Source organism: Petaurus breviceps, unplaced genomic scaffold (assembly GCF_028583685.1).
Source record: "Petaurus breviceps papuanus isolate PSGF00001 unplaced genomic scaffold, PetGlider_PUasm1.0 400, whole genome shotgun sequence".
Classification (NCBI taxonomy): Eukaryota; Metazoa; Chordata; class Mammalia; order Diprotodontia; family Petauridae; genus Petaurus; species Petaurus breviceps.
In genome coordinates this window covers 6,577,674-6,604,344 of record NW_027186316.1, presented here as the reverse complement: position 1 = coordinate 6,604,344, position 26,671 = coordinate 6,577,674, and the positions used below count along the sequence as shown (strand labels likewise).

Below are 26,671 nucleotides of genomic sequence, written 5' to 3'. Positions count from 1 at the left end.
TAGGGGCAGAGGACTGGTAATTCTGGAACCCTACTCTCATTAGGAATGTATTAAAGAGGGAACAATACATATGAAATTCAGAAAGAAAGAAGGCAAAGGGGAAAGGGACAGGGGAGAGGATAAGGGAGGGATTTTTAGAGGGAACCCTACTCACTTTAGATCTGGGTTAAAGAGAGAACAATATATACACTTTAGAAGTCTTCTAAATTTATGACAAAATAAGAAGGTAAGGGAATAGGATGAGGGTATAGAAGGGTATCTAGATTAATGGTGAAAGGGGAAAGGGTAGGTAGAAGAAGATAAGGGAGGGATCTTTGGAGGGGGGTAGGTTAAGTAACAGGAAGGCAAGGTAGTGCATAGAAATAGAGGCGTCAGGAGGGATAGGAAATAAGAGATACACACAAACATAAAATAAAGATTAGGAATAGAATTTATTAGAGAAAAAAGTAGGGCTAGTAATCATGATCTCAAACAAAGTTAAAGCTAAAATGGATTTAATCAAAAGAGAAAAATAGGGAAACTATACTATATATCAATCATATTAATCAATATTGTTCTAGACTCTTTAAAATAGCTACACAGTATAAGGTTGGAATATTGCTGTGGTATAGGAAATGGCAAGTTGGGGGACTGAGAAAAATATGGAAAGACTTGGAATTATCAAGGAAGATGTTACCCACCCTTAGAGATACAGAGGACAAATAAGTATAGTATGGTCTTACATAGATGCATATGAATGTATATTTCTATATATGAATATGATTATAGATATGTATGTGTATATATATGTTATATGTTTATGTGTAGAGGTCTAAATAGGTGTGTATGTATAGATACACACATACATGCATATACATACATATGTATGTATCTGTGTGTGTATATATATGTCTTTACTTCGTTGTAGCCTTTTGGGGTGGGGGAGGAGGGAAGGGGAAAAAAAGAACAAAGTAAAAAGTGCAGAGAACAAAAGAAAACTTACAAGGAAGCAAAGAAAAGATGGACAGCTCTGAATATGATGTGTAGTATTTATTATATAGGCTTTCTTGAAATGGAAATTTATTGCTGTATATTTTGAATCCTCTCTTACATTCTACTGTGCACATGGCAATGCTTTTTCTTTTCTTTTCTTATTTTGTATTCAAGTTTATAATATGTTTGTTTTTCTTTTCTTTTTGTGTATTTAAGTTTAAAATAAATTTTAGTGGGTAGATAGGTGGTGCAGTGAATAGAGAACAATCCCTGGAGTCAGGAGGACCTGAGTTCAAATCCAACCTCAGACACTTAACACAAAAACTAGCCGTGTGACCTCGGGCAAGTCACTTAACCCCAATTGCCCTGCCCTCCCTCCTCAAAAAAATAAGCAAAAAAAAAAAATTTTTTTTAATAAATAAAAGGAGATAACCCATCTTCACAATTCAAAGTATCAAACATCACTTGGGGGAAAATAGACCCTAACATGCTATAATACTGAAAATTTTAAAAATACCTTTTCAGATCTGCCTATATCTGTGATAACTGGGAAAAAAAAACTTTTCAACCATCAGAGATGTGTAAAAGGCTTCAGAAGGGGAGAAATGTCATTGTAACTTAATGAAATTAAAACAAACCCAGACTATACTAGAAACTTGATGTGTCTAAAGTTTGATTTTATTTTTCAGATGAGCATACTTCTTTATGTATATATGAGTATATATGGTATATATACACATATATACACACTATACATATATGTATATGCACACATATACATGCATGCATACAAAACACACCTACACAAATACACATGCACAGATATGTATATATACACACATACACACTGTGTACACACATACACACATGCATGTGTGTGCATACACATAAGACAGAAGATCCTGAAGATCCAGTGCTCTGAATCTTAAAGATATAGGGAGAACTAACTTTGGGAGGTGAAGGTCAGTACAGGAAACCAGGTGATTCAGGGTCAGGCCAATCAGGGCTGACCACCACACCCAAAATGAGACCGGAGGCTGAGCCTCACCCTGGCACAACGTCCCAGTTCAGGAACTACAGCACTAACTAGTATAAAAAAACTAGTGTAGACCTAGGAATGACCAAAATTCCAGCCTAAAAGAAGACAGTAGCTTTGTTACAACTGCAAACAGAGACTCAAAAGAAAAAATGAATTTTCCATCAGGACTACATTAATATCTATGAAACAAGAACAAAAAAATGTCCAATAAAACAGAGGACCTTGGGGTAGGAGTGGGGGGGAAATTGGCTTCATTCTGAGATCTTGAATAGAGGAAACTGAGGGAAGAGTAGAATGAGGAAGACACAAATGTAGAAAGGAGGAAGAAGGGACTAGATCTCACTATTCCTCCTAATTGGGGTGGTAGATAGGAGGAGTATATAAAAATGTCGGGAGGTAAGGGCAGAATGTACATCAGAGGACCCACACTGTTATCTGGCCCAGACAAAGGAAGATTAAGCACCCATATGGAGTTGGGGGTGAAAATATATCAAACTTGGCTAGAGGATGAAGAAGAAAGTTAGTAGGGGAAATATTACAAGGGAAGGGATAGCCCCAAACAAAACAAACTTCCTGATCCTGAAGGGTTGGGTTAAAAAGGGGGAGAGAAAAAAAATAGAATCCAAGGGGGTGCCTTAGATAGCCTTTTGGATAATTGAAGAATGGCTGAACAAATTGTGATATGTGGATGTAATTGAATATTATTGCACTATAAGAAATGACAGATGATTTCAGAGGCTCCTGGGCAGCAGGAATTGATACAGAATGAAGTGAGCAGAACCAGGAGGACAATTTATAGGAAGACAATGGCATTTATTTTATTTTATTTTTTGACAATGGCATTGTAAAGAAAATCAGCTCCGAAAGACTTAAGAACTCTCTGTGATGACTAGTCATGTCTGATTTCTCACCAGGGAGGGAAGGTTTGGGAGAGAGGAAAAAGTGGGGGTTAGCAAAAGTGACAGTAAAAGAGGGCTATTCAAACTTTTTTTAAAAGGTACAGAAGAGAATAGATTTTACAGGGGTGGGGAACTTGCAGCCTAGAGGCCACATGTGACCCTCTAGGTCCTTAAGTGTGGCCATTTGACTGAATCCAAACTTCACAGAACAGATCCCCTCTAGGTCCTCAAGTACAGCCCTTTGACTGAATCCAATCTTCGTGAAACAATCCCTTTAGTAAAAGGACTAGTTCTGAAAACTTGGACTCAGTCAAAAGGCCACACGTTCCCCACCCCTGGAATAGAAGAAAACAGACAAGCAGGACAGTTTTTAAAATAAAGTGTGGAATTTCATCTTTTTTTTTTAAAGGGGCATGAAGCAAAAATTCGTGGTTTCATATAACAATCGTCTTTTTATGTTGTTATGTATATGGAAATGCTGCTTTTTGGTATTTAAGTCCAGAATTTAAAAAGAAAAAAAAATTAACTGACTCCTAGCAAAGGCATTACTCAGGTGGCATAGCCAGAAGAGTAGATATAAAACATTTCACCAATAATCTTGAGGGACACTCTCCCAGAAATACACACCGGGGTCATGGGAAGAGTGGCTTCAGACTAAGAGCCTGACAGTAGTGAGAACCGTGGCAAAGACACCTCACAACTCTTGGTACTGTAGGCCTTGGAAACCCTTTCTTATAGCTTAGAATCCTCTGGGTTCCCTGGTCCACTTTTCTTCACAACATGAATTGCACGGGGGTGAGGGAGTGTCACACTCCTTGAAACTACTCCCTCCCTCAGGAGACTGTCATTCTGTATCCTGGTTGGTCTCTTTGGGGTGTGTGTCTTTCCTCCCAACCGGATATGGTGCCTCTTACTAGACAAGTGGCTTTGTTTTAAAGCTACAAGGCCAAAGTGGTTGGGGGGGGGGGGGTGCAGAAGAGAGAGAAGTTTACTCCTTCCCCTTAAGGGGGTTTCTCTACACAAGGTAGTTTTGACTACTTTTGGATTTCTAGGAGAGTAGCTACTTAAAACCCCCAGAGGCAGGGCTAATCTTTTCTCAGCCAATAGAGTTGTCCCCCTTTTGACTCAATCACAGGTATTCCTCCCCCTCCCCCCCCCATAAAGGATCGGGGTAAAAATCGGTCTTTTACAGTTAGTTTAACACTGTGATTATCTACTTAGCCTTCTGTGACTACATTAAATATGTTGGGGGAAGGGGATGGAATGGAATGCTGTGCCTGTGATTTCACTGCAGAAAACTCAGATTAAGCACCAGCTCAGAAATGGCTTCTGAGGTCTCTTCCAGCACTAGGTTTAGGATCCTCTGTGTGGCCTTGGTCAAGTCCCTTCCCATCCCTGGGCCTCAGTTTCCTCCCCTGTAAAATGAGGGCGTTGGTCTAGATGGCCTCTGAGGTCTCCGTCAGCTCTAGAGCTAGGATCCTCTGCGATACCCTGGGCAGAGCTAGGATCCTCTTCCTGGGTCTCAGTTTCCTCTTCTGTAAAATGGGGGCGTTAGACTAGCGGGCCAACTCCGCTGAAGACTTTACACAGGCTGCCAGAGGCTGAGCGGGCAGAGAAGCCACAACTCCCTGGCTGGGACACCAGCCGCCCCGCCTTCCTTGCCATCGCTGGGCCTTATGGGAAGCATAGTCAAGGACTCCCCTAGTCTCGAGCCCGAGCGCGAGGACGCGGACTACAACTCCCAGGAAGCTGTGCGGCAGGGCGGGCCCGTTGGCCCCGGTGGGCGGGAGCTGGCAGTGACTCTGTCGACGTGGGAGAGCAGGGCGGGGTGCGAGCAGGTGTGGAGCTTCTGAACCCGAGGGAGCGGGAGCCCGAGGGAGCCGGAGTCGAGCTGAGGGTGTCGGGGCGGGGACGGGAGGGGAGGACTGTGGGCCGAGGAAGGGGTGACTGGGGGAAGCTGGCCCGGACGCTCCGCGATGTGGCTCAAGCCGGAGGAGGTGCTGCTCAAGAACGCGCTCAAGCTGTGGCTCCTCGAACGGGCCAACGACTACTTCGTGCTGCAGCGGCGCCGGGGCCACGGAGAGGAAGGCGGCGGCAGCGGGGGGCTCACAGGTGAGCTGCTGCGGCCCCCGGCCGTCGGGCTGCGCCGGGGACGCAGGTACCTGCTCGCCCCCGGGCTCGCCCTCTCCCCAGTCCGCACGCACACCCCTCACCTCCACCCCCTGCCCCTCATCCCTCATCCCTTGGCTGCTCTCCTCTTTCAGCTTCTGGTTGAGAGAGCGCGTGCCTCCTCCTTGGGGGGTGGGCGGGCATAGGGTTTTCACCCTGGGGATACCAACCTCCCATTCTTGGTTGAAGATCTTTTTTTTGGAGGGGGGAGGGGAGAGCTTCAAACCTGAGATGAAATTCTTAGGTAAACCCACCTTGGCCACTTTCTTCTCATTTGTAAAGATAGGGGATTAACCTAGATGAGGTCTGAGGTGCCTTTGACCTCAAAAACTCCCATGAAGATCTAAGTCATCAAAGAGACAGTTGAACTAGGTAGCCTCTGAGGCCCCTTCATGCTCTAGAGCTAGGAATCTATGTGTGACCTTGGGCAAGTCACTTCCCCATTCTGGGCCATAGTTTCCTCCTCTGTAAAATGAGGGGTTTGGACTAGATGGCCTCTGGTTCATCTTTCTGCTCTCAAGCTCGGATCCAATGTATGACCTTGGGCAAGTCCCTTCCCTTCCCTGGGCCTCTTTTCCCTTTTACAGAATGAGAGGGTTGGCCTCAGAGGTCCATTACAGTTCTACATCTGTAATCCTATGTGTGACTTTGGGCAATATAACTTCCACTTCCAATTAAAACATAATTTTCTCATTCATTAAAAAAGAACACATTAGATTACATGTTCTCTGAGATCCCGTTGAGTTTTACAAAGATCCTATGATCCCTGGGAGCTTTCCTTTGAGTCTTTTAATATTTCATGAGTGCTGTACTGAAGCTGACCATCCTGGCCCTTGCTTTTGCTACTGACCAGCCTAGTATTTCTTTAATGAGCTCTTTTGTACCCACTTCTCTCAAGGCATTCTGGGTTATATACTTCATTTCAATCACAGCCCATTGGGTGACATTGATGCCATATAACATCACTGGAACAATGCTAGCAATAAAGATGATGGGGTTTTGCTTCGGTGAGCAGTTTGATATCATTGAGAACATTGCAAGATCCAAATACCAGCTGACCCTCTTTCCTTGTCCATTTCACTTCTGGGGCTACTTCCAGAAAAACTGCACTCCAATCCGTGGAGGTAACCCTAAGTTCTCAAAGGCTCTGCAGGTGGGCACAGCACTGGAAAGTTCTGGAAAATCTCCCAAACTAGACTCAGGAGTACTGAGCTGCATCTGCTACCAGAGTACCAACCTTGCTAAGTTCACAAACTTAACAAGTTGAATGCTCACTAATGAATTCTTTTGGCTCTGGCAACCCATGCTATTTTTTTTTTCCCTGAAAAATCAATGGAACTCCTATTTTTATAAATCAAGTCACTTGAAATATAACCCCTTCATAGATTGGTTTGGAGTTTCATTTTACTTAACTTAAAAATAGTGTGCGTGTTCACTAAAATTATGCAAATATCTACACTTTGCAGTACATAATAAATGTAAGCCACCATACCATGAGGAATGCAGAAGGCCATGTTCTTCTAAGCACTTTTGTTCAGAGGAATTAAAAGGAAACCTGCAAATCATAAAACCTTACTTAGTTTAGCTGATATTGGGAATACATGTTTGTGATTCCTAAAAATTTTTTTTCTTTAATAGTACCCATAGATAAGGTAATAATAAGATGACAGATTAGCACTGTAAGGGACCTCAGACATCATGTAATCTAAACTTCTCATTTGACAGTTGAAACCCAGAGGTTAAGTGACTTGCCCAGAGTTGGCCAGCTAGGAGCGGCAAAGCCGAGATAGCATAAATACATTAAAAAGAATTAACTGTTTACAAAATGATTCTTCATCTCCAATATTCAACTGATAGTTATTAATGTTTTCTATGTGTAAGGTACTGGCCTGAGAAGCGTGTGAAAACAAGAGGATGATGGGAGACAGCATTGGGTAATGGGAAAAGGCTTGGATTTGGAGTGAAAGGATTTGGGTTCAGATATTGGCTCTGTACCTTAATACTTGTGTGGGACCTTGATCAAGTCAAATCTTTCTCTCTGGGCCTCAATTTCCTCTCTGTAAAATGAGGAGGGGTGGGCTAGATGGCCTCTGAGGTCCCTTCCAGCTCTAGATCTAGGAGCCTATGTGTGACCTTGAGCAAGTCACTTCTTCCCTTTTCTGGGCCTCAGTTTCCTCCTCTGTAACATGAGGACATTGAGCTATGTCGGCTCTGAGTTCCCTTTCAGATTATACCCCCTCATTTTACAGACATGGAAACTGGGGCCCAGAGGGAGAAATTGCTTTGATCGAAGTCACACATAAGTATTAAGGTGTAGAACCAAAATTTGAACCCAGGTCCTCTGACTCCAAATACTCCACCTCCTCAGGCCTCAGTTTCATCTGTGGTCTCTGAGGTTCCATCCAGCTCTAGATCTATGAGTCTATAAACTCTTAAGCTCTTTTAGGGCCCCAAATCCTAGCATCCTTCCATAAATCCAGTGTAGCACCTCAAAAAAGCTTTTCTCTCAGTCTTTTAATAAGGTTAAAAACCACATGGTTCCTGCTGTCAGCCCAGAAACTCCATATATCTCGTTGCCTTTCATTGCTTTCCAAATCTCTGGAGTAAGACAAGAAGAGCATTGATCTGAGAAAAATGTACTAAGATTTTGCTATACAAGTCAGATTGATATGCTCAATGTGAGTGGGCCATTGTAGAAATGAAGACCTTTATTCTTCTGACCTGATTTTTGTCCATAGTGGTTAGGCACCTGTGTGCCAGGCATTGTGCTGGGGATTCAGAGAAAGACAGTCCTTGCCCTCTGGGAGCTCACAGGTCTAATGGGGGTGACAAACATGTGGGGCAAACAAGGTATAGGCTGGAGAAATTGGGGATGATCCTCACGGGGAAAGCACTAGAATTAAGATAGATCAAAATAGCCACACAGTCTTGCTGCTGTTTCTAAACAAGTTGGGAATACAAAGGCATAATAGAAGCCAAGGGCCCAGGTCTGAAAGGTCTTCCCATTTTTGGAGAGTTGACTGCCTGCAGGTGGGTTTTGTTTGTTTGTTTTTTTGGCCTGGAGAAACTCATTAAACCTCACTAAAGTAAACAGGGGCTGCCATCTGCATGAATGGATAGACTCATCCAGGAGACATTTCTTCTTCTTAAAGTACTGATTAAGAATATCAGACCAATAAATAATACCAAGAAGCCCAGTGGAGTCTGATGGTTACAGTCTGAGAACAGTTAGAAGTTAAAATTTTGAGATCCCTCCCCAGTGTGGAACTTTTCCAAGGATTACTTTTTATAAATGGTCCGTCATTGGTTTTTTTTTAATTTGGTCTTTTTGGAGGAGGGAAGGCAGGGCAGTTGGGGTTAAGTGACTCACCCAAGGTCACACAGTAAGGTTAACACTTGAACTCAGGTCCTCCTGACTCCAGGGCTGGTGCTCTATTCACTGTGCCACCTAGCTGCCTGCCAACACTTCCCCCTTTCTTACAAAAGACAGTTAAACAAGGTCAGCCTACTCAGATCCCAGAGACTACAGTCCAATTGTACTCCGCAACCACAGTCTCTTTCCCTACTCCTCTCTCCTACCAAGTGGAGGGACACCTGTTGAATCATCTCTTCCCTTTTCCCACATGGAGATGGCAGCTAGGTCACGCTGCAGTAGATAGAGCACTGGGCCTAGAGTCAGGAAGCCTCTTCTTTCTGAGTTCAAATCTGGCCTCAGACACTTACCTAGCTGTGTGACCCTGGGCAAGCCACTTAACCCCATTTGTCTCAGTTTTCTCATCTGTGAAAGAAGCTGGAGAAGGAAATGGCAAATCACTCCAGTATCTTTGCCAAGTAAACCACAAATGGGGTCATGAAGAGTCTAACACAACAGAAAAATAACTGAGCATCTTGGAGTCTGGCAGCCTTTTGGTATTGTTTTAATTTACCTTGCTGTTGTGGATATTGTTTGTGGATTCACAGGATTTTTTAGATTTAGATTTAGAAGGGCCCTTGGATGCTCTCTAGTTCAAACCCCCCCCCCCAGTTTACAGAGGAGGAAACTGAGATCCAGAGAGACATTATTTATCCAAAGTCACACACAGGATCCTATATCTAGAACTGGAAGGGCCCTCAGAGGCCATCCAAGCCAATCTCTCATTTTCCATAGAAGGAAACTGAGGCCTGGGGAGGGGAAGGGACTTGCCCAAGGTAACATGAAGGATTTAAGATCTAGAGCTGGAAGGGCCTTCAGAGGCCAACTAGTTCAAACCTTTCCTTTTACAGAGGAGGAAACTGAGGCCCAGGTGGGGAAGAAGTGTCATACAGTATAAAGGGCACTTACTCTGGAGTCAGAGGATCTGGATCCAAATCCTACCTCTGACACTTTTATTGTCTGTGTGATCTTGGGTCTCCCTGGACCTCAGTTTCCTTCTCTGGAAAATGAGGGGGTGGAGTAGGGATGAACTAGGAGGGGTCCAGAATCTCTTCCAGATCTATATCCAAGATCCCCTAAGTGACTTGCCCCAGATCGTAGAATAGAGATTTAAACCTGGATCCTCTAACTCCCAATCCAACCCACTATTTTCCTTATTGTTTTTAGGTTAAAGATTTTTGAAATGTTAGAAGTGATTTTCCTTGATTTGGCGGAGTAATTAGTACTTAGAAATTTTGCAGTTATTTGCTTTTAGCCTTTGCTCCTTTTGGCTGATCAGGATAATTTTTCTCTCTCACCTAAATATAGCACCTTCATAGATTGATTGGTTTAGAGTCTAATTTTACATAATTTAAAGATATTATGCATGTTCCCTCAAATTATGCAAATGGCTACAATTTGCAATGCATGGCAGATGGAAGCCACTACACATGGGGAATGAATAGGACTGTTTTCTCCTGAAAACTTTTGTTCATGGGAATTAAAGGGCAACCTGCCAGTCATGACAACTTAGTTTGGGTGCCTTATTGAGCATGTATCTTTATGACTTCTCAAAATTGTTTTATTTTTTTGAAATGTCCATAACTGATAATATTCTTTACTTCACATTAGTAGATTTCGGCATGTAAAGCAGAACTGAAAAAAAAAAATGAAGTTTAATTAAAAGGAACTTGGACTTAGAAGATGTGAATTTGAATCTAGGTTCTGCCATTTACAATAATGGAGAAGTCCCTGCTTCCTGTGAGCCTCAGTGTCCACATTTGTATATCAACGGAAATGTGGTCTCCATGGGTTAATTCTTAACCAATTTTCCACGTCAGAATGTATTGAGTAATTGAGTGCTGGCCTTGCAGGTCAGATGTCCTGGGTTCAGGTTTTTTCCTCTTCGCCTGTAGTACCTCAAATTCTGAGTGCATCTTTCCAGCGCAGTAAATGTATTAGTTTAGCAAGCTCTAATGGAGGAGATTCTCTTTATCCATCTTAACCTGGTCAGCTTGGGGGCACTGAGCTAGATGACTTTTCCCAAGGTCACACAGCCAAAGAGAGGCTAAGGTACTACTCAAATCCAGATTTTCCTGACCCTGAGTCTACTTTCTATCCACTACACTGAGCTGCCTCTTGATTGACTGCCAAAGAAATAGATGCACCTGCCTCTGGTTCCTTTCCTTCTCTTCTTTCTGCCTCCTCCACTCCCTCTTTTATTTTACGTTTTTACATTTCTCTCCAGAAATTCAGGTTTTTTGGTCTTCCTTGATTGATTCTATCCCAATCATCTCAGCAGCTGTTCCAAACCTTTTTTTCCCTCTAACTCCCAATACAATTCCACCCCCACCCTCTCGGCCCCCTAGCAGATGTCTTCACCTCCTACTTTTAATGAGGAAATCCAAGCCATCCATGGGGTATTCTTCACACCTCAGAAATTGTACTACTTGGTCACCTGACTTTCCTCCATCCTTTCCACCTCTGTTCCAGTCTCTAAGGGAGACGAGAAAGAAAAAGAAAAGAGAATGGCCCTTTCTTAACTCAGGCTCACCTCTCTGGGCCTTTGACAGCACCCCTGTCATCTTTCCCAAGGTTTCCTCTCTCTCTCTCTCCCCTCCCCCCACCCCCCCTCCTTTCTATCTGTCTTTTGACATACTCAGGCCCACCCCCTCTCTAATAAACCTTTACTTGACCCTTGCATCCCCACTTTCCTTTATCTCCTCACTAAACTGAAAAGTACAGTCTCTGCTTGACTACTCACTTCTCAACACTAACCCCATTCCAAACTCAAGGGAGGAAAAATCAGAAGTGCTCAATCTGACGACCTTTTCTCAGGCCTTTCTTTTTCTTTCTCCTTCTCTTTGTAGGCTCCTTGCCTCCCTGAGTCTTATTAGCCACCTCTACCTGCTTGCTGGTCTATCCCGTGGATACAAGGCATCAGAATGGAAGAGACCCTCAAACAAGCTGTGTGTCAATTGGTTCTATATGGCCTTAGATTTGAGAAATTTAGCTTTTCCCCATGCTTCCCAGATTTCCAGTTCTTTTTCCAGCTGCAAGTTCTCGGCATTCCTACCTCTTCTCCAAAGAAAACTGCCAATAGTTAGAGCTCCTCCTATTGCAATCATCCCCTTTCTTAAAATCTGTAGAGACACAATATGTCATGGCAGATATTTATTCTTAGATATTGTTCCCTCTGACAATCTAGACTATTGAAACAGCTGCACAAATGAGCAAGTATTTCCTTTCCTATATAGAATCGTCTGTTATCTTCCTCACTTCTAAGGCAGTTATTTGAGGGTGAGGCCACTGAAGGGCTGTCCTTACATAAAGTCCAAAGATTGCTCCATTTCACTGAAAACAACAACAAATGACCACAGAGAGGTGTGGAATGGAGGCATACTTTTTTTCTTTACTATTTATAAATCAGTAGTTGTGAGTGTGGGTATCTCTTTGTGTGTATGTATATATATATACATATATATGAATATTTATATTTCGGTTAAGAATGAATTCTTTTCTTTTTTCTCCCATCCTATTGAGCATTTGTTGTAAGAGCTAACCCCACACATTGAGTGATAGAATCCTGAAGTATGGTGCCAAAGAATTTCCTAAATGTTCCACTGCTTGTATATACCTTACTATTTATATGATTTTAGTTAGGAATTTAGATGTATTAGAATAAGAAAACATTATAGTTATATCTAAATAAAGATAGGAGGTAGAGTGTTGTGTATGAGAACAGCAAGAAGACCAGTTTGCCAGGATTGGGGAGTGTATGAAGGGGAGGGAATGTATAATGAGTCCGGAAAGGGAAGTTGAAGCCAGGTCATGAAGGATTTAAAGTAACACACGAAGAGTTTGTATTGGATTCTAGAGGTAATAGGGAGCCCCTGGAGCTTCTTGAGCAGATGAGTGACATGATCAGAACTGTTCTTTGGGAATATTACTTTGGGAGTTATGTGGAAGATGAATGGGATAGCTGAGAGATCAACTGGTTGGTACTGAAGTTGTCTAGGTGGTATAAATCAAACTGATGGGGGAAGAACTGAGAAGTATCATAGTCCGTGTGATGAAGTGAGATCCCTTTCTGTATAGAAAGAAGGGCCAAAAGCCCCACCCTAGGCCTGCTGTTTCCTTTGTGTGCCTATGTCCTCACTGTTGGCAGTTACACCAGTGGGTTTAATAACAGACCCAAAGCCAGAGATGTTGTAAGCCTGATGGAGCATACCTGAATGAGAAGGCCCAGGCCCCAATTATTTGCCTTGTTCTTTATCTGTTGTGACACCAAGAGTCAGTCAACTGTATCTCCAGGTTCCATTCCAAGAAATTTGGCTTCAAATGTAAATTTTATAAATTTTATCCCAGGGTTCTGTTTTATCTTGTGTGTCCACTGACTTAATTCCTTAATTCCTCATCTCTTTAGAAAGCATTTACTACCAAGTCATGGGGAAAAGCAATTATATTCCCCCACTCCCACCTCATCCCTAGCTCTGATTTGGCATCACATTAGCTCTGGCCTAGAAATTGATTTGTTTCCTCTCATTTTCTCAAGATGATAGTTTTATAATGATATATTATTATGATATATATTATGATGATGTATTATTTCAGTGTAGAAAACAATTCTCATGTTTTCTTACATGTTCTAATCTTTAGAAACCTAGTGGTGTCCATAAAAACATAATTTATTTGGTTAAGAATTCATTTGTCCTTATATATATTATTTTCTTTTTTCTTGAAGCAGTCAGGGTTAAGTGACTTGCCCAGGGTCACATAGCTAATAAGTGTCTGAGGCCAGCTTTGAACTCAGATCCTCCGACTTAAGGGCCAGTGCTCTATCCACTGTGTCACCCAGTAATATTTTCCATATGAAAATCTAATCTCTCCTTTCTGACATCAGTTAGTTCTCTAGAAAAATACTAAATTCCATAGTGAACCATGCTTTTAGTTAGGTAAGGAAATGAGTATCTACAAGGATCCTATTTTTATATAAATATCCTTCTTTAAAAATGCAAGGAGAAGAAAAATCCAAAACAGAATTCCTTTTTGTTAGAATACTAGCTGATAGCTTTCAAAATGCTAACTCTGACTTTTGTAAAACAAATTCACTGCCCAGTTTGTGTTGGTAACAAAGCATTTGTTTTTGTTTTTCAGTTGTTTTAGTTGTGAACACATTTGGGGTTTTCTGAGTAGAGCTACTAGAGTGGTTTGCCATTTCCTTCTCCAGCTCATACTTCAGATGAGGAAACTGAGGCAAACAGAGTGAAATGACTTGCCCAGGGTCACACAGCAAATAAACATCTGAGGTCAGATTTGAAGTGGGGTCTTCCTGCCTCCAGGCCGGGCACTCTATCCCCTATAGCGCTACCTAGCTGTCCCTGGAAACAAAGGCTGCCTGACATAAGGGATAGAGATGCATCTTGAAAGTCAGGAAAGACATGAGTTCTGATTCTTACTCTGACATCTACTACCTGTGTGACCACAAGCAAGGCGCTTAACCTCTAAGTGATCTGGGCAATGCTAAGACTGTAAATTCGTAAACTTCTGCACAGTGAAGGAAATTTCCACATCCTCATACAGCTGAATTGGTAAGCAACAATAAATATAATTCAAATATAACTGATCATAATTTTATATACAGGCCCAATTTCACATGCTACTCTCCCTAATTTGAATTTTTCTCTGATAATTTCATAGGCAGTCACATTAATGAAGACTATTGGGATTTTTTTTTCCTGTTACTTTCCTTCTTCCATGAAAGTCCTGCTATGTAGGATCCAGGGCTGGAAGGGACCTCAGAACACTTTCCTTTGAAAGAGGAAGAAACTGAGGCCCAGGGAGGGGAAAGGACTTGCCCAAGGGCACAGAATAAGCAGAAGAACCAGGATTTGAACTTGGTCCTCTGATTCCAAATCGATCTTTTCACTGCCCCATATAATAGAAGTAGCCCCAGGTTCTTGAAGACTGTGCCAGTGAAGTGTAACCTTTGCCATGCCCTACCATGCTAGAAAGACTTCAGCTCCTGGTTTGAGCTAAGGTTAGAGAGACTCATTAGCCCAGGGCTGGCCACTGGTTAACAAGCATCTATTAAACATCTAATACCTGCCAGACACTGGGCTAAGTGCTAGGGTGATTAATTAGGTGATAAGGTCACAGCAACTTATAAGGACTGGCTTACTTAGGTGGCAGTTGGTATCAATAGAAGGGCTCACCCACCCTAATAATGAGAGTGGAGAGATGAGGACATAGGCAAGAGATGTTATGAAGCTACTCAGAGAAGGAAATAGCATCATGGATTGTAACTTCAAGGCCAACTGGTCCAACTCCCTTATTTTACAGTTGAGGAAACTGAGGCTCAGAGAGATTAAGTGACTTACCTGTGGTCCCACAGATAGTATGTGGAGGAGGCAAGACTCAAACCCAGATCCTCTGACCCCAAATCTGGTACCATGATGCCTCCAATTCAACACATACTCCAAGATATTAGGTAACTAATAAGTATGGCCCTATTGCCTCAGGCCATATACCAAAGGTCTGCTTTTTGAGGAAATTCACTGGATCAGCTGTGTGTAATGCTTTCAATTAAATGATATAATGACTTAATAAAGAACAAATAAGAAGTCCATTGGCATTATGGAAAGAGCACTGACTCTGGAGCCAGAAGAGCCAGGTTCAAATTCTGCCACTTACTACCCATGTGACCTCTAGCAAAGCACTTTACCTCCCAGGGCCATAGGTTTCTGAAGTGTAAAACAATGGCATTGGATTGATGGTCTCGGAGATCCCTTCTAGATCTAGACCTAGGATCCCTTGTGTGACCTGGGGCAAGTCACTTCCCCTCCTGGGGCCTTAGTTTCCTCATCTGTAAAATGAGGGGATTGGACTAGGTACTAGCTTCTGAGGATCCTTCTGTTTCCAGCTTTATGATCTTATGAAAATGACTACTGCATACTACTGAAAAAACACCTGGTTAGAGATGGAGGATGATAGAATTTAGAGTTGGGAAAAACTTTAGAAACCACCTAGTACAATGTCCCTGCCATCGGGATCTCTCCTGCAACACCTATCACTCAAGTAGACAGCTTGTGGGGAAAATGAAGGTTCCAGGTTTAGGAGGTGCCCTGTTCCATTGGTAAGCTTTGTTGAATTCACCACCCTTCTCGTCACTCCCATGGCTACCACCCTAGCTCAGGCCCTCATCACCTCTCTCCTGGGCTAGAATTTCTTCTTCCATCAAGCCTTTAATCAATTTTGGTTGCCATTGGAACCTGCATCTTTTACTATAGTGTCATCATTTATTTCTAGTTTTATTATACTATGAGCCATATATGTGTAGGACTGTTATCCCTTTCACATTGTGGGGGTCAAAGATCAGGGGCATGGCACCCTCAGAAATCTGGAAAATCTGTGGAAAATTTTTTAGCCCTACCTTTGTACTAGTCTTCCAGCTTTATGGATTTCCTTCTCTTTTTTTCTTGATATTATACAATTCTCTCTCTCTCTCCCTCCCTCTCTCTCTCTCCCTCCTCCTATATATATATATATATATATATATATATATATATATATATATATATGTGAAATGCATGCATTTCTGAGTTTCTAAACTTTTTCTGTGTTGTGTGTGGCTTCTGCAAAACAACAAAAAATTTCCCATTTAATTTCTTGTGCTGATTTATAACATGTTGAAACCGCAGTGGGGAAAGTCAAGATATGGAAGGCATAACTCTATATGCAATTTTTCCTTTCCTAAAGCTCAGAATCATCAAATCTCAGTGTTGGAAGGGCAAGGTTCCACATAGTAGAACAAGAATCCCCTCTTCCTTTTATGTATTGTCTTCCCCCATTAGAATGTAAGCTCTTTGGAGTTAGGGATTGTCATTTTTTTCCTACTTGCATTTGTATGTCTAGTGCTTAGCACAGTGCCTGGCACATAGGAAGTACATGCTTAAAACATGCCTATTGACTGATTCTACAGAATATTGTACAAATGATTACTCAATCTTTGCTTTAAGACCTCCAGTGAGGGGGAATCCACTTGCAAAGCAGCCCTTATATTTTGGGTGGTTCTGATTGTTAGGAAGCATAGGTTTGCCCTTTGATGACTGAATGAGATGTGTCTCCAGTGGACAGAGGACTGGATTTGGAGCCAGGAGAGTTTGAAGCCTTCTCTGATGCTTCCCTATGTGACCTAGCCCAGGTGACCTTCACTTAATCCTTGGGCCACAGGCCTCAGGCCTTGGAGTTTACTTTTCCCCTTCCAAGGTTCTTTCTTTCTTCACTTTAGCTTAAAGTCCTTTCCAGATCTAAAGCTGATTGTTGGGTCAATCCTTCTTCCACATGACTTCCCTTCAAATATTTGATGAGAGCTGCTGTGTCCTTCTGAATCTTCTTTTTCTCCAGTTCATCTAATCAATCCTTCTTGAGATGTGACACCCAGAGCTGAGCCCCAAATTCTACTTGTGGCCTGGCTAGGGTGGAGGACAGGCACTACTGCCTTATTCTTGAGTGTTCTCTAATACCTTTGGGATCTCAGATCTGATTTGCATGTTCCCTCCAGCAATGTAAGGAAGGGAATACGAATTTATGTACCCTGTACTGTGCTAAGTGCTGTACAAATATTACCTCATTTGATTTTCACTACAACCCTGGAAGATGAGTGCTATTATGATCCCCATTTTACAAGTGAGGAAAACTGAGGCAGACAGAATTGAAGTGACTTGCCCAAGGTGACATAGCTAATAAGTGTCTGAAGCTGGATTTGAACTCGTACCTTTTCAACCTAGCTGCCTCAGTGTGATGTAGATCACAACCCACCCATGCCTACTCATCCTGGGTGCTTCTTGCTTCTGATCTTCCATAAGTTCACTACAAGGGGCCCCTCCACTGTGCTGGAGGCCTTCCTTCCTTTTGGTATCACAAAGATCCCAATGGGGCACTTAGACTGCCATCCCATGTGACCAGCCTGTCTTCTTTTTTTTCAGCATATATTTGCCCAATGACATCACTTAGTTCTCTTCTTTGAAGTTCCGTATTTGTTATGTGCTATATCCTGCTCATATCCACTATCTGCCCCTGTATTGCCCTCTGTGTGACTCATTTACAATTTTTTTCTTTTTTGAATTCAGTTTTATTTTCAGGTCCTGGAAGGGACAGTGTGAGTTCCAAGCGCCTCTCGTCTCATGGGAAAATTAGGAACTGCCTTGGGGCCTCTTGGTTCAGAGGCCACTCCATGCAAGTGGGAGATGAAGGGGTGCTGAGGGCCGGAGTCCAGTTGCTGGCTCACAAGGACGTCTCTCATGAGACCGTTCGCTTGATGAGCAGAGCTGACATGGCTGATTCGGCCCCCCTCCACTGGTTCGCATTCCCCATGCACGAGGAATTCATGCCTGAATCTTGCTCTATATAAGGAGCCAGCTTTCTTCTCCAGGAAGCCGCCTGTGTGCCCTTCCTTCTTAGAATAAACAATAAGTTGCTTCTCTCCCTTGCCTCTGGTCTCTTCAATCCCTCCTGAGAATACAACCTAAGGCTGGCCCTTAGGTTAGGAAAGGTAGTGGCTGCTTACAAGGTCCAAATTCTCTCCTCCCACCCATTAAGAAGGTAAGAAATTTTTAATTCTTCATAAACTGTTATGTTCCATGTCTTGTAGCCATACAACAAAAGTGGCAGACTATTGGTATTAAAAAGATAGACCTTTGTTTCTGGAAGAAGTTTGAGGTCATTTAAGGTGCTTTGCAATTTCCTGAAGGCAATCCAGTCCTCTCTCTTCCTTCTGTTTTAATTATAGGCCCAAACTATTAATTTGGACTCTTACTCCCGTATGGATTCTGACACTTGATGGCCATACTACCGTGTTTCCCCGATAATAAGACACTGTCTTATTAATTTTTTTTGGACAGAAAAACACCAGAGGGCTTATTTTAATGAACAGTGACAGCAATTTTAATAAACAGGTAAATGTGAACAAAAAAATGTACCTTTATTCAATAAGCAAATCACTGGGGAAGAACAGGATGACGCGCTCACTGCTGCAGCTCTGATTGGATGCAGCTCGGAGCGCGGCGTGCATTTCACTGGGGGGGTGGGGACGGTGCATACAGAGGGTACCGTAATGTAGCGTGTAGCGCAGGGGATCACCTTCACCACAGTAGCAATCTCAGTAGGGCTTATTTTCAGGGGAGGGCTTATTTTAGAGGAATCTTACACAGTAAGGGGAGGGCTTATTTTCGGGATAGGTCTTATTATCGGGGAAACACGGGGTATAAGTTTTCCATCCAACTGCATGTCATAAAATGGGCAATAGACATTTTGTATTCAACTTGGTCTTTCCTGTGTGGATGGTCAAGTCAAACTCCCTTTAGTGATATGGATCATTTTCTAGGACACTCTTCAATATTCTGGGGATTGATTTGACCAGCACGATGCCATCTGCAAACAGCATTTGAAAGACCTCACTAGCCACAAAGGAAAACTCTCTGAACTTAGACTTTGCTAGATTTCCTCTATTACAGTGGTGAACATCTTTGACAAGCATGCATCTGCCTGTTTTACATATTACCTATTCATGATCATAGGATCATTGAACAAGATTATAAATATTATATCTTTCAAGGAATCTCAAATTATTTTGATGTAGGGATGGAAAACACTTTGTTAGAAAAGAGCCTTCAAGGGCAGCTTCTTTCTCTATCAATTCAAATAATCGACAAACAAATATAGTAGGACCTTCTATTCTCTACATCAGGCATGGGCCAAACCCAGATTCCTGTTTCTGTATGGCCCATGAGCTAAGAATAGTTTTTACATTTAAGAATAAAGTTTAATTGTATTTTAAAATACAAGAACCATTCTTAGCTCGAGGGATGACTCTTCCTCCGATCTTTTAGCAAGTTGTTTATTGGCAAAGGTATCTCCTGTGGAATATTGTTTGTGAAAGCCTGCCTGTTTTTTTATCGCTTATCCAGGATGCCCTCGATATACGTGTAGATGATTCTCATAGAAGTTTTATAAAGATAGAAGAGTGGACACATGGCCTGGCAGTTGTTAATGTTCTCTCAGTTGCCTTCTTTGTAATTTGTAAAAGTCTGAAATTTTGCCTACACCTTTGTTATCTCCCTTCCTTCAGGGACCTTGTAAATTGATGCTTCAATGCCCACACGATCACGTTGCCTTCATCACAGGTCTTCTCTGTACACACTTGGTCTACTCTGTGTTTCCTATTTTCGTTCTCTTTAATACCATTTAGTACATATTGATATGGGCACATCTGGAGGCAGTGGTGATACAGTCCAAATGTGATTTTTTTTTCCTTCTTAAAAATATTATTTATTTAATTTTTCATTTTCAACATTGACTTCCATAAGATTTTGAGTTTTAAATTTTCTCCCTGTCCCTCTCTTCCCCCCTTCCCATGCAGTCTGATATAGGTTCTACTTATACATTCACATTAAACACATTTTCACATTAGTCATGATGTAACAAGAATTAGAACTAACGGGAGGAACCACGAGAAAGAAGAAACAATACAACACAACAAAAGAAAAGGAGAGCAAATAGTATGTTTTCATCTGCATTCAGACTCCAGAGTTCCTTCTCTGGATGTAGATAGCATTTTCCATCATGAGTCTTTTGGAGTTGTCTTAGATCCTTGCTTTACTGAGAAGAGCTAAGTCTATCACAGTCATCACTCAACGTGGCTATTACTGTGTACAATGTTCTCCTGGTTCTGCTCGTTTCACTCAGCATCAGTTCATATAAGTCTTTCCGGGATTTTCTGAAGTCTGCCTGCTCATAATTTCTTATAGCACAATAGTATTCCATTACATTCATATACCACAACTTGTTCATCCATTCCCCAATTGATGGACATCCCTTCAGTTTCCAGTTCTTTGGATGGCCACTGTTCTTGAAGGCAAAATAGTCCCCAATGAAAAACTTTGCAAATAGTTTCCATTTTTCTTCTGTTTGTTGTCATCCTTTCATTTTCATCCTTAAATGGCCTTGGGATAACTTTGCTTAGTTGGGGCTCTTGCCAAGCTTTCTTTAAGTTGGTTTGCCCTCTAATACTTATTTGTGAGCTTGATGAGGCTATACTGCAAATAATCTTTCATCATCCTTCTTTGTGAGATTTTACAGACAAGTTTATATTCTAAATTGGCATTACCTTTGGCTACCATCTCTTGTTTTGGCAAGTAAGCCAAGTGTTTTCTGACTGAGGTGCTTCTTAGACTCTTTTGGGCTCTTTGTTAGAGCAATTAATTTATATTGGTTAAACTTCTATGTAAAGTTAAAATTGGTGGTTGTTATTTCTACTATCCATTGCCTAGTTTTTATTAGCAATAGTTTGTTTAAATATGTTAGGATTGAGTTGCTTTAGTTGCATGTCATTGTCTTTTTTTCCATTGTTATTCTTTCTTCTTGTTTTAGACTAATTCTGATCTTTGCTCTAACAAGTTTATTGTTTAGCTGTACAAGGATTGATTAAGGAATGATGCCATATCAATAGCAGTTTAATTAATGTGTGTTCCCCCAAACCACTTTACTATGCAAAAATCCCGAAGTAAAAACCATAAAGCTCATGGGGAAAATGGGGTTAGATGTACCAATGTCCACAGGTGCTAAGACAACAGGGATAGGAAAAGCAGTCAGATTGGACTGAGCATGCATATAGGAGATCTGTGCTTAGGGCAATATAATTATGTAGGGCACAGTGTTCAAAAACTTTGTCAGTGACACGTTAAAAAAAAAGATAAGAACCCAATAAAAATGGTAGCACAGCTTTATACATGCTAAATGTTTAAGAAATATATAAATAGGGGGGCAAAGCCAAGATGGATGAGTAAAAGCAGGAACTTTTCTGAGCTCCTGGCTCCAGCCACCTCCAATACCTGTAAAAAATTACTCTAAACAAATTTTAGAGCTACAGAACCCACAAAGTGACAGAGAAAAACAAATCTCCCACTGAAGGTAGCCTAGCAGACTGATAGGAAGGGTCTATCACACGGAGCTGGGAGCTGACCACAGTCCTGCATGAGCCGCTTGGGCCCAGACCTGGGGCGACCCCAACCAGGGCCACAGATGGACCAGAGCAGACTTCAAGAGAGTGAATCACCAGCAGCTGTGATGGTTTCCAGACTTCTCTACCCATAAATAGTAAAGAGAATGTAAAAGGTCAGTAGGGAACTCTGTTGGAACTGGGTGACAGAAGAGCCTGGTCCAGCCCCTTCCCCGGGGTGAGACGTGGTGGAGGCCCAGTGGCTGCAGTTGTTGCCGTGTGGCTGCCTCCAGAGCTCCAGGGCTGCAGATTGTAGGGGGACCAAGCAACCATTCAGAGGGTAATCACTCTTGCTTTAACCTGCTTGCATCTGGATCTCAGTCTTGGGGTGGTGGTCCTGGGGTGAGTGTGCCAGAGCTTGTGGTAACTGTAGAGAGGGCACCCTCCTCATAGTGCTGACAACTGCAAAAACCCCAGCGATTTGGGACTCCATTCTAAAAGCAGAGTTCTACTGTGGCAAAAAGCTCAAAACTCAAGTAATTAGCTGGCAAGATGAGCAAGCAGAGGAAGCACAATCAGACCATAGATTCCTTTTTTGGGGACAAAAAGGATCAAAACATGGAACCAGAAGAAATCAACAAAGTCAAAACTCCTGCACCAAAAGCTTCCAAGAGAAATATGAACTGCTTACAGGTCATGGAAGAGCTCAAGAAGTATTTTGAAAATCAAGTAAGAGAAGTGGAGGAAAAATTGGGAAGAGAAATGAGAGTGATGCAAGAAAATCATGAAAAGTGAGTCAACAGCCTGCTAAAGGAGACCCAAAAAATACTGAAGAAAATAACACCTTAAAAAGTAGACTAACTCAAATGGCAAAAGAGGCCCAAAAAGCCAATGAGGAGAAGAATGCCTTAAAAAGCTGAATTTGCCAGATGGAAAAAGAATCTCAAAAACTCCCTGAAGAGAATAATTCCTTCAAAATTAGATTGGAGCAAATGTAAGCTAATGACTTTGTGAGAAGTCAAGACACTATAAAACAGATCCAAACAAATGAAAAAAATTGAAGGCAATGTGAAATATCTCACTGGAAAAATTACTGACCTGGAAAATAGATCCAGGAGAGATAATTTAAGAATTATTAGACTACCTGAAAGCCATGATCAAAAAAAGAGACTAGAAATCATCCTTCAAGAAATTCTCAAGGAAAATTGCCCTGATATTCTGCAACTAGAGGTCAAAATAGAAATTGAAAGAATTTATAGACTGCCTCTTGAAAAAGATCCTAAAAAGAAAACTCCTAGTAATATGTGATAGTAATGGAATATAAAGATCCCCCTGTATTGGCTTGGTTTTTGGTGTTAAAACCCAGAGCTTTTTAATCCCACTTGTAGGATGGACTTGTTGACGTGAAAAGAGAGGGCTGGACTGGGAGGAGCTGGTGACGTGAATTTGGGGAGACACAAGAGAGGCAGAAGAATTTTTTGGAAGCAGCATCGTGGAGGCAGAGAGAGACTGAGAGGATTGCTGAGGGCCACTTTGAATTGCTCAGGACTTTGAGAGCTGCCACCCAGAGCTGCCAAGGACTGAGGAGACATGGCTGTTTTGCTGGTACTTTGTTTGTCTGTTTTGATGTTGTTTTGCCAGATTTGTCCACTGGTGAAAGACAGTCCTGTTGTTGCAGAAGCGTGGGAACCTTGCTGTTGGTTCAGAGCTCCTGAGACTGTTCTGCAGATAGAGAGTGAATTCTGTCTACTGGTGAAGGACAGTGCTGTTGTTGCAGAATTCTTGGAACTTTTCTGTTGGTTCAGAAGCCCTGAAGAAGGATTTTCTTGTTGTATATTTACAGAAATCCTGGGAGAGGGTTTTGCTAATGTTTTCAGGGGTTCTAGGACTGTTCTGCAGACAGAGGATGAATTAATGAAGAGACTGGCAATGTATCTTGTGGCCTTGCTAAGCTTTGTCTCCCCAGAAACAAAGATTGCTGAGAACTTGCCTCCTGTCAAGATGAAGAAAAGACCTCCATTTGGGTATTAAGTGCTGTGCTTAAACTTGTTGTAACTCTGGGGTAGATTCAATTGTGATCCAGGGGTGGGGAACTTTTGACCTTTTTGTGTTCTATGATTGAACAAATGAATGTACTTTACTTATGATTGGAAACTAATCTCCATTTGAAAAGATGAGCTTTGTGATGGACTAAATGAAAGTACAGCCTAGGGGTGGAGTAGTATTTAGAACAGGGACTTTGTAATTGATTAAATGAATGTTATGTCCTGGGGTGGGGTAGTACTTGGAGATTATTTAATCACACTTAGTAAATGCTGTATTTTGAATGATGTCATATTTTGATCTTCTCTGTTCTTAATTTTTCACTGAATAAAATGGAGAGCACCTATGCTGGTATTCTGAACCTTGGGGAGTTGCCTTTGCTTGGCATTACATTACAGAATATCATAGCCAAATTCCAGAGTTCCCAGGTCAAGGAGAAAATATTACAAGCAGTCAGGAAGAAACAATTTGAGTATTGTGGAAACGCAATCAGGATAACATAAGACCTAGCAGTTTCTACATTAAGGGATCAAAGGCCTGGAATATGATATTCCAGAGGTCAAAGGAGCTAGGATTAAAACCAAGAATCAACTACCCAGCAAAACTGAGTATAATGCTTCAGGGGAAAATATGGTCATTCAATGAAATAGAGGACTTTCAAGTATTCTTAATGAAAAAGCCAGAGCTGAACAGAAAATTTGACTTTCAAATACAAGAAATAAGAGAAGCATGAGAAGGTAAACAGGAAAAAGAAATCATAAGGAACTTATTAAAGTTGAAATATTTACATTCCTACCTGGAAAAATGATAATTGTAGCTCATGAGACTTTTTTCAGTATGAGGATAGTTGAAGGGAATACATATGTATTTATATGTATACATACATATATGTATATACAGGAGGGTGTATGTATAAATACATATGTGAATGTAATATGTGAATGTGTGCATATGTATGTACATGTATACATAGAGGGCACAGGATCAGTTGAATAGGAAGGGATGATATCTAAAAAATAAAATAAGAGAGGGGCGGCCAGGTGGCACAGCAAGTAAGAGCACCGGCTCCAGTGTCGGGATGACCTGGATCAAATCTGGGCTTAGATACTCAGCACCACACCCAGAAATAACTGGCTGTGTAACCTTGAGCAAGTTACATAACCCCGATTGCTCTAAAGATAAAATAAAATAAGAGGTGAGAGAGGAATATAATGAGAGAAGGAGAAAGGGAGAGATAGAATAGGGTAAATTATCTCATATAAAAGAGGCAAGAGAAAACTGTTACAATGGAGGGGAAGACCAGGAAGGTGAAAGGGAATGGGTCAACCTTACTCATTGACTTTGGCTTAAGGAGGGAATAACATACACACTCAATTGGGTATCTTACCCTACAGGAAAGCAGGGGGAAATGGGGATAAGAGGGGGGATAATAGAAGGGAGGGCAAATTGGGGGAAAGGTTAGTTAGAAGCAATCACTTTTGAAAAGCGACAGGGTCAAAGTAGAAAGTAGAATAAGGGGCGGGATAGGATGGAGGGAAATATGGTTAGACTTTCACAATATACCTACTATGGGAATGTTTCGTATAACTACACATGTACAACCTATATTGAATTGCTTATTTTCCCAGTGGGGGTGGGTGAGGAGGGAAGAATGGAAAGAATCTGGAAATCAAAGTTTTAAAAACAAATGTTAAACAAAAATTTTTTTTTACATGCAACTGGGAAATAAGATATACAGGCACTGGGGTATAGAAATCCATCTTGCCCTACTAGAAAGTTAGAGGGAGGATAGGGGAGGATATAAGAGAGAGCAGATTGGGGGAAGGGGTATTAAGTAGGCTCGCTGTCTTGGGGTGTGGGTAGGGGAAAGATGAGGAGAAAATTTGTAACTCAATCTTGTAGAAATGAATGTTGAAAACTGAAAATAAATAAATAAAAGATTAAAAAAAGAAAATACATAAATAGTACAGTAAATATTGGCCAGGTCCATGGCCTTACACTACTGTTCAGCCTGTACCCTGTTACCATAGGGCAGCTTACAAAGTCTCAGGCAGCCTACAACTCAGGGGAGGCCATGCTGAAAGGGGTAGGGGTGGGGGGGCATAGACCATGGCTTTTTAAACTTTTTCCATTTTTGACCCCTTTTCACCTAAGAAATTTTTATGTGACCCTGGGTATATAGATATATAAAATAGGTATACAAGTATAATATTTATTGATAGTAAATCATAAAGAAATTTATTTTAAAACATTTCTTTTACCATTTCTTTTAACATTTATAGGTAAATTTTACCGTTTATTAAAGACGAAAGCAAATTTGCATACTAATTAGATGGATGTGCTTGTTTATTTTTACATAAAGAATTAAATCTTGGCAGAATATTTGTTACTGCAGGATGTACAACATCTTCAATGTTTTTTCAGAATCGATCGATATTTTGATTTTATAATTGTCAATGCTGAGAACATCGCTTTGCATAAATACCTAGTGCAAAATGGCTGTTTAGGGCTGTGTCAGAAATTGTTGGAAATTCTATCCTAATCCCAAACCAAAATTCATCTAACGATTTTTAGGAAACTCAAGTTTTAAACAACTATGTCGCTTGATAACTTGGCAAATTCTTCTTGAATTTTTAATGGCAGATGACTGGTGTTTTGATGTTTTTGATTTGAGTATTCGAATATGGTTTATAAACCCAATTTGTTTTTTTAGAATCAAAATTTGAAGGGAAGTATTTCTGAAACCCTGTCTCCAGGCACTTCAGATGATCAGGTATAACTTTTACAGTTAAAACGTTGGTAAGGTTATTTTCAATTATAAAATCATCTGTAGCTGTAAACATTTCTAAAGAATCGTTTTCTACCCTGTTCTTTCATATATTAACTTTCAATTTTATCTTTTAACATAAATGTTACAATTTTTTCCTTGAAGCAACATGTTTAAATCATGGAGGTTTTTGAAAATATCTGACAAATAACAGTTTTGAAAGCCATAAGTCATTATGAAAAAAATTAACAATCAAATTTCTGCTCAGTCAAAAATATAACAACTTCATCTTTCAATTTCAATAATCTGTTTAAACTTCACCCTCTTAAGAGCCACCTTACATGTTGTAATACATTAGCATGTAGTAATAAGCTTTTTTGGGGGGAGGGGCAGT

At 41.2% G+C, this 26,671-nt stretch overlaps 2 protein-coding genes across 2 annotated transcripts in view; one reads left to right on the top strand and one right to left on the bottom strand.

The window, feature by feature from the left end:
• The window catches only part of LOC138171013 (NTF2-related export protein 2-like), a 296,615-nt gene that overhangs the window by 213,839 nt on the left and 56,105 nt on the right, over positions 1-26,671 (bottom strand). The gene's annotated exons all lie outside the window — the stretch shown is intronic.
• The window catches only part of TBC1D8B (TBC1 domain family member 8B), a 116,705-nt gene continuing 94,741 nt past the window's right edge, over positions 4,708-26,671 (top strand). The window contains exon 1 of the mRNA XM_069100471.1: positions 4,708-5,022. Coding sequence (XP_068956572.1) covers positions 4,887-5,022 — 136 coding nt within the window. The 5' untranslated portion in view covers positions 4,708-4,886. The remainder of the gene's footprint in view (positions 5,023-26,671) is intronic.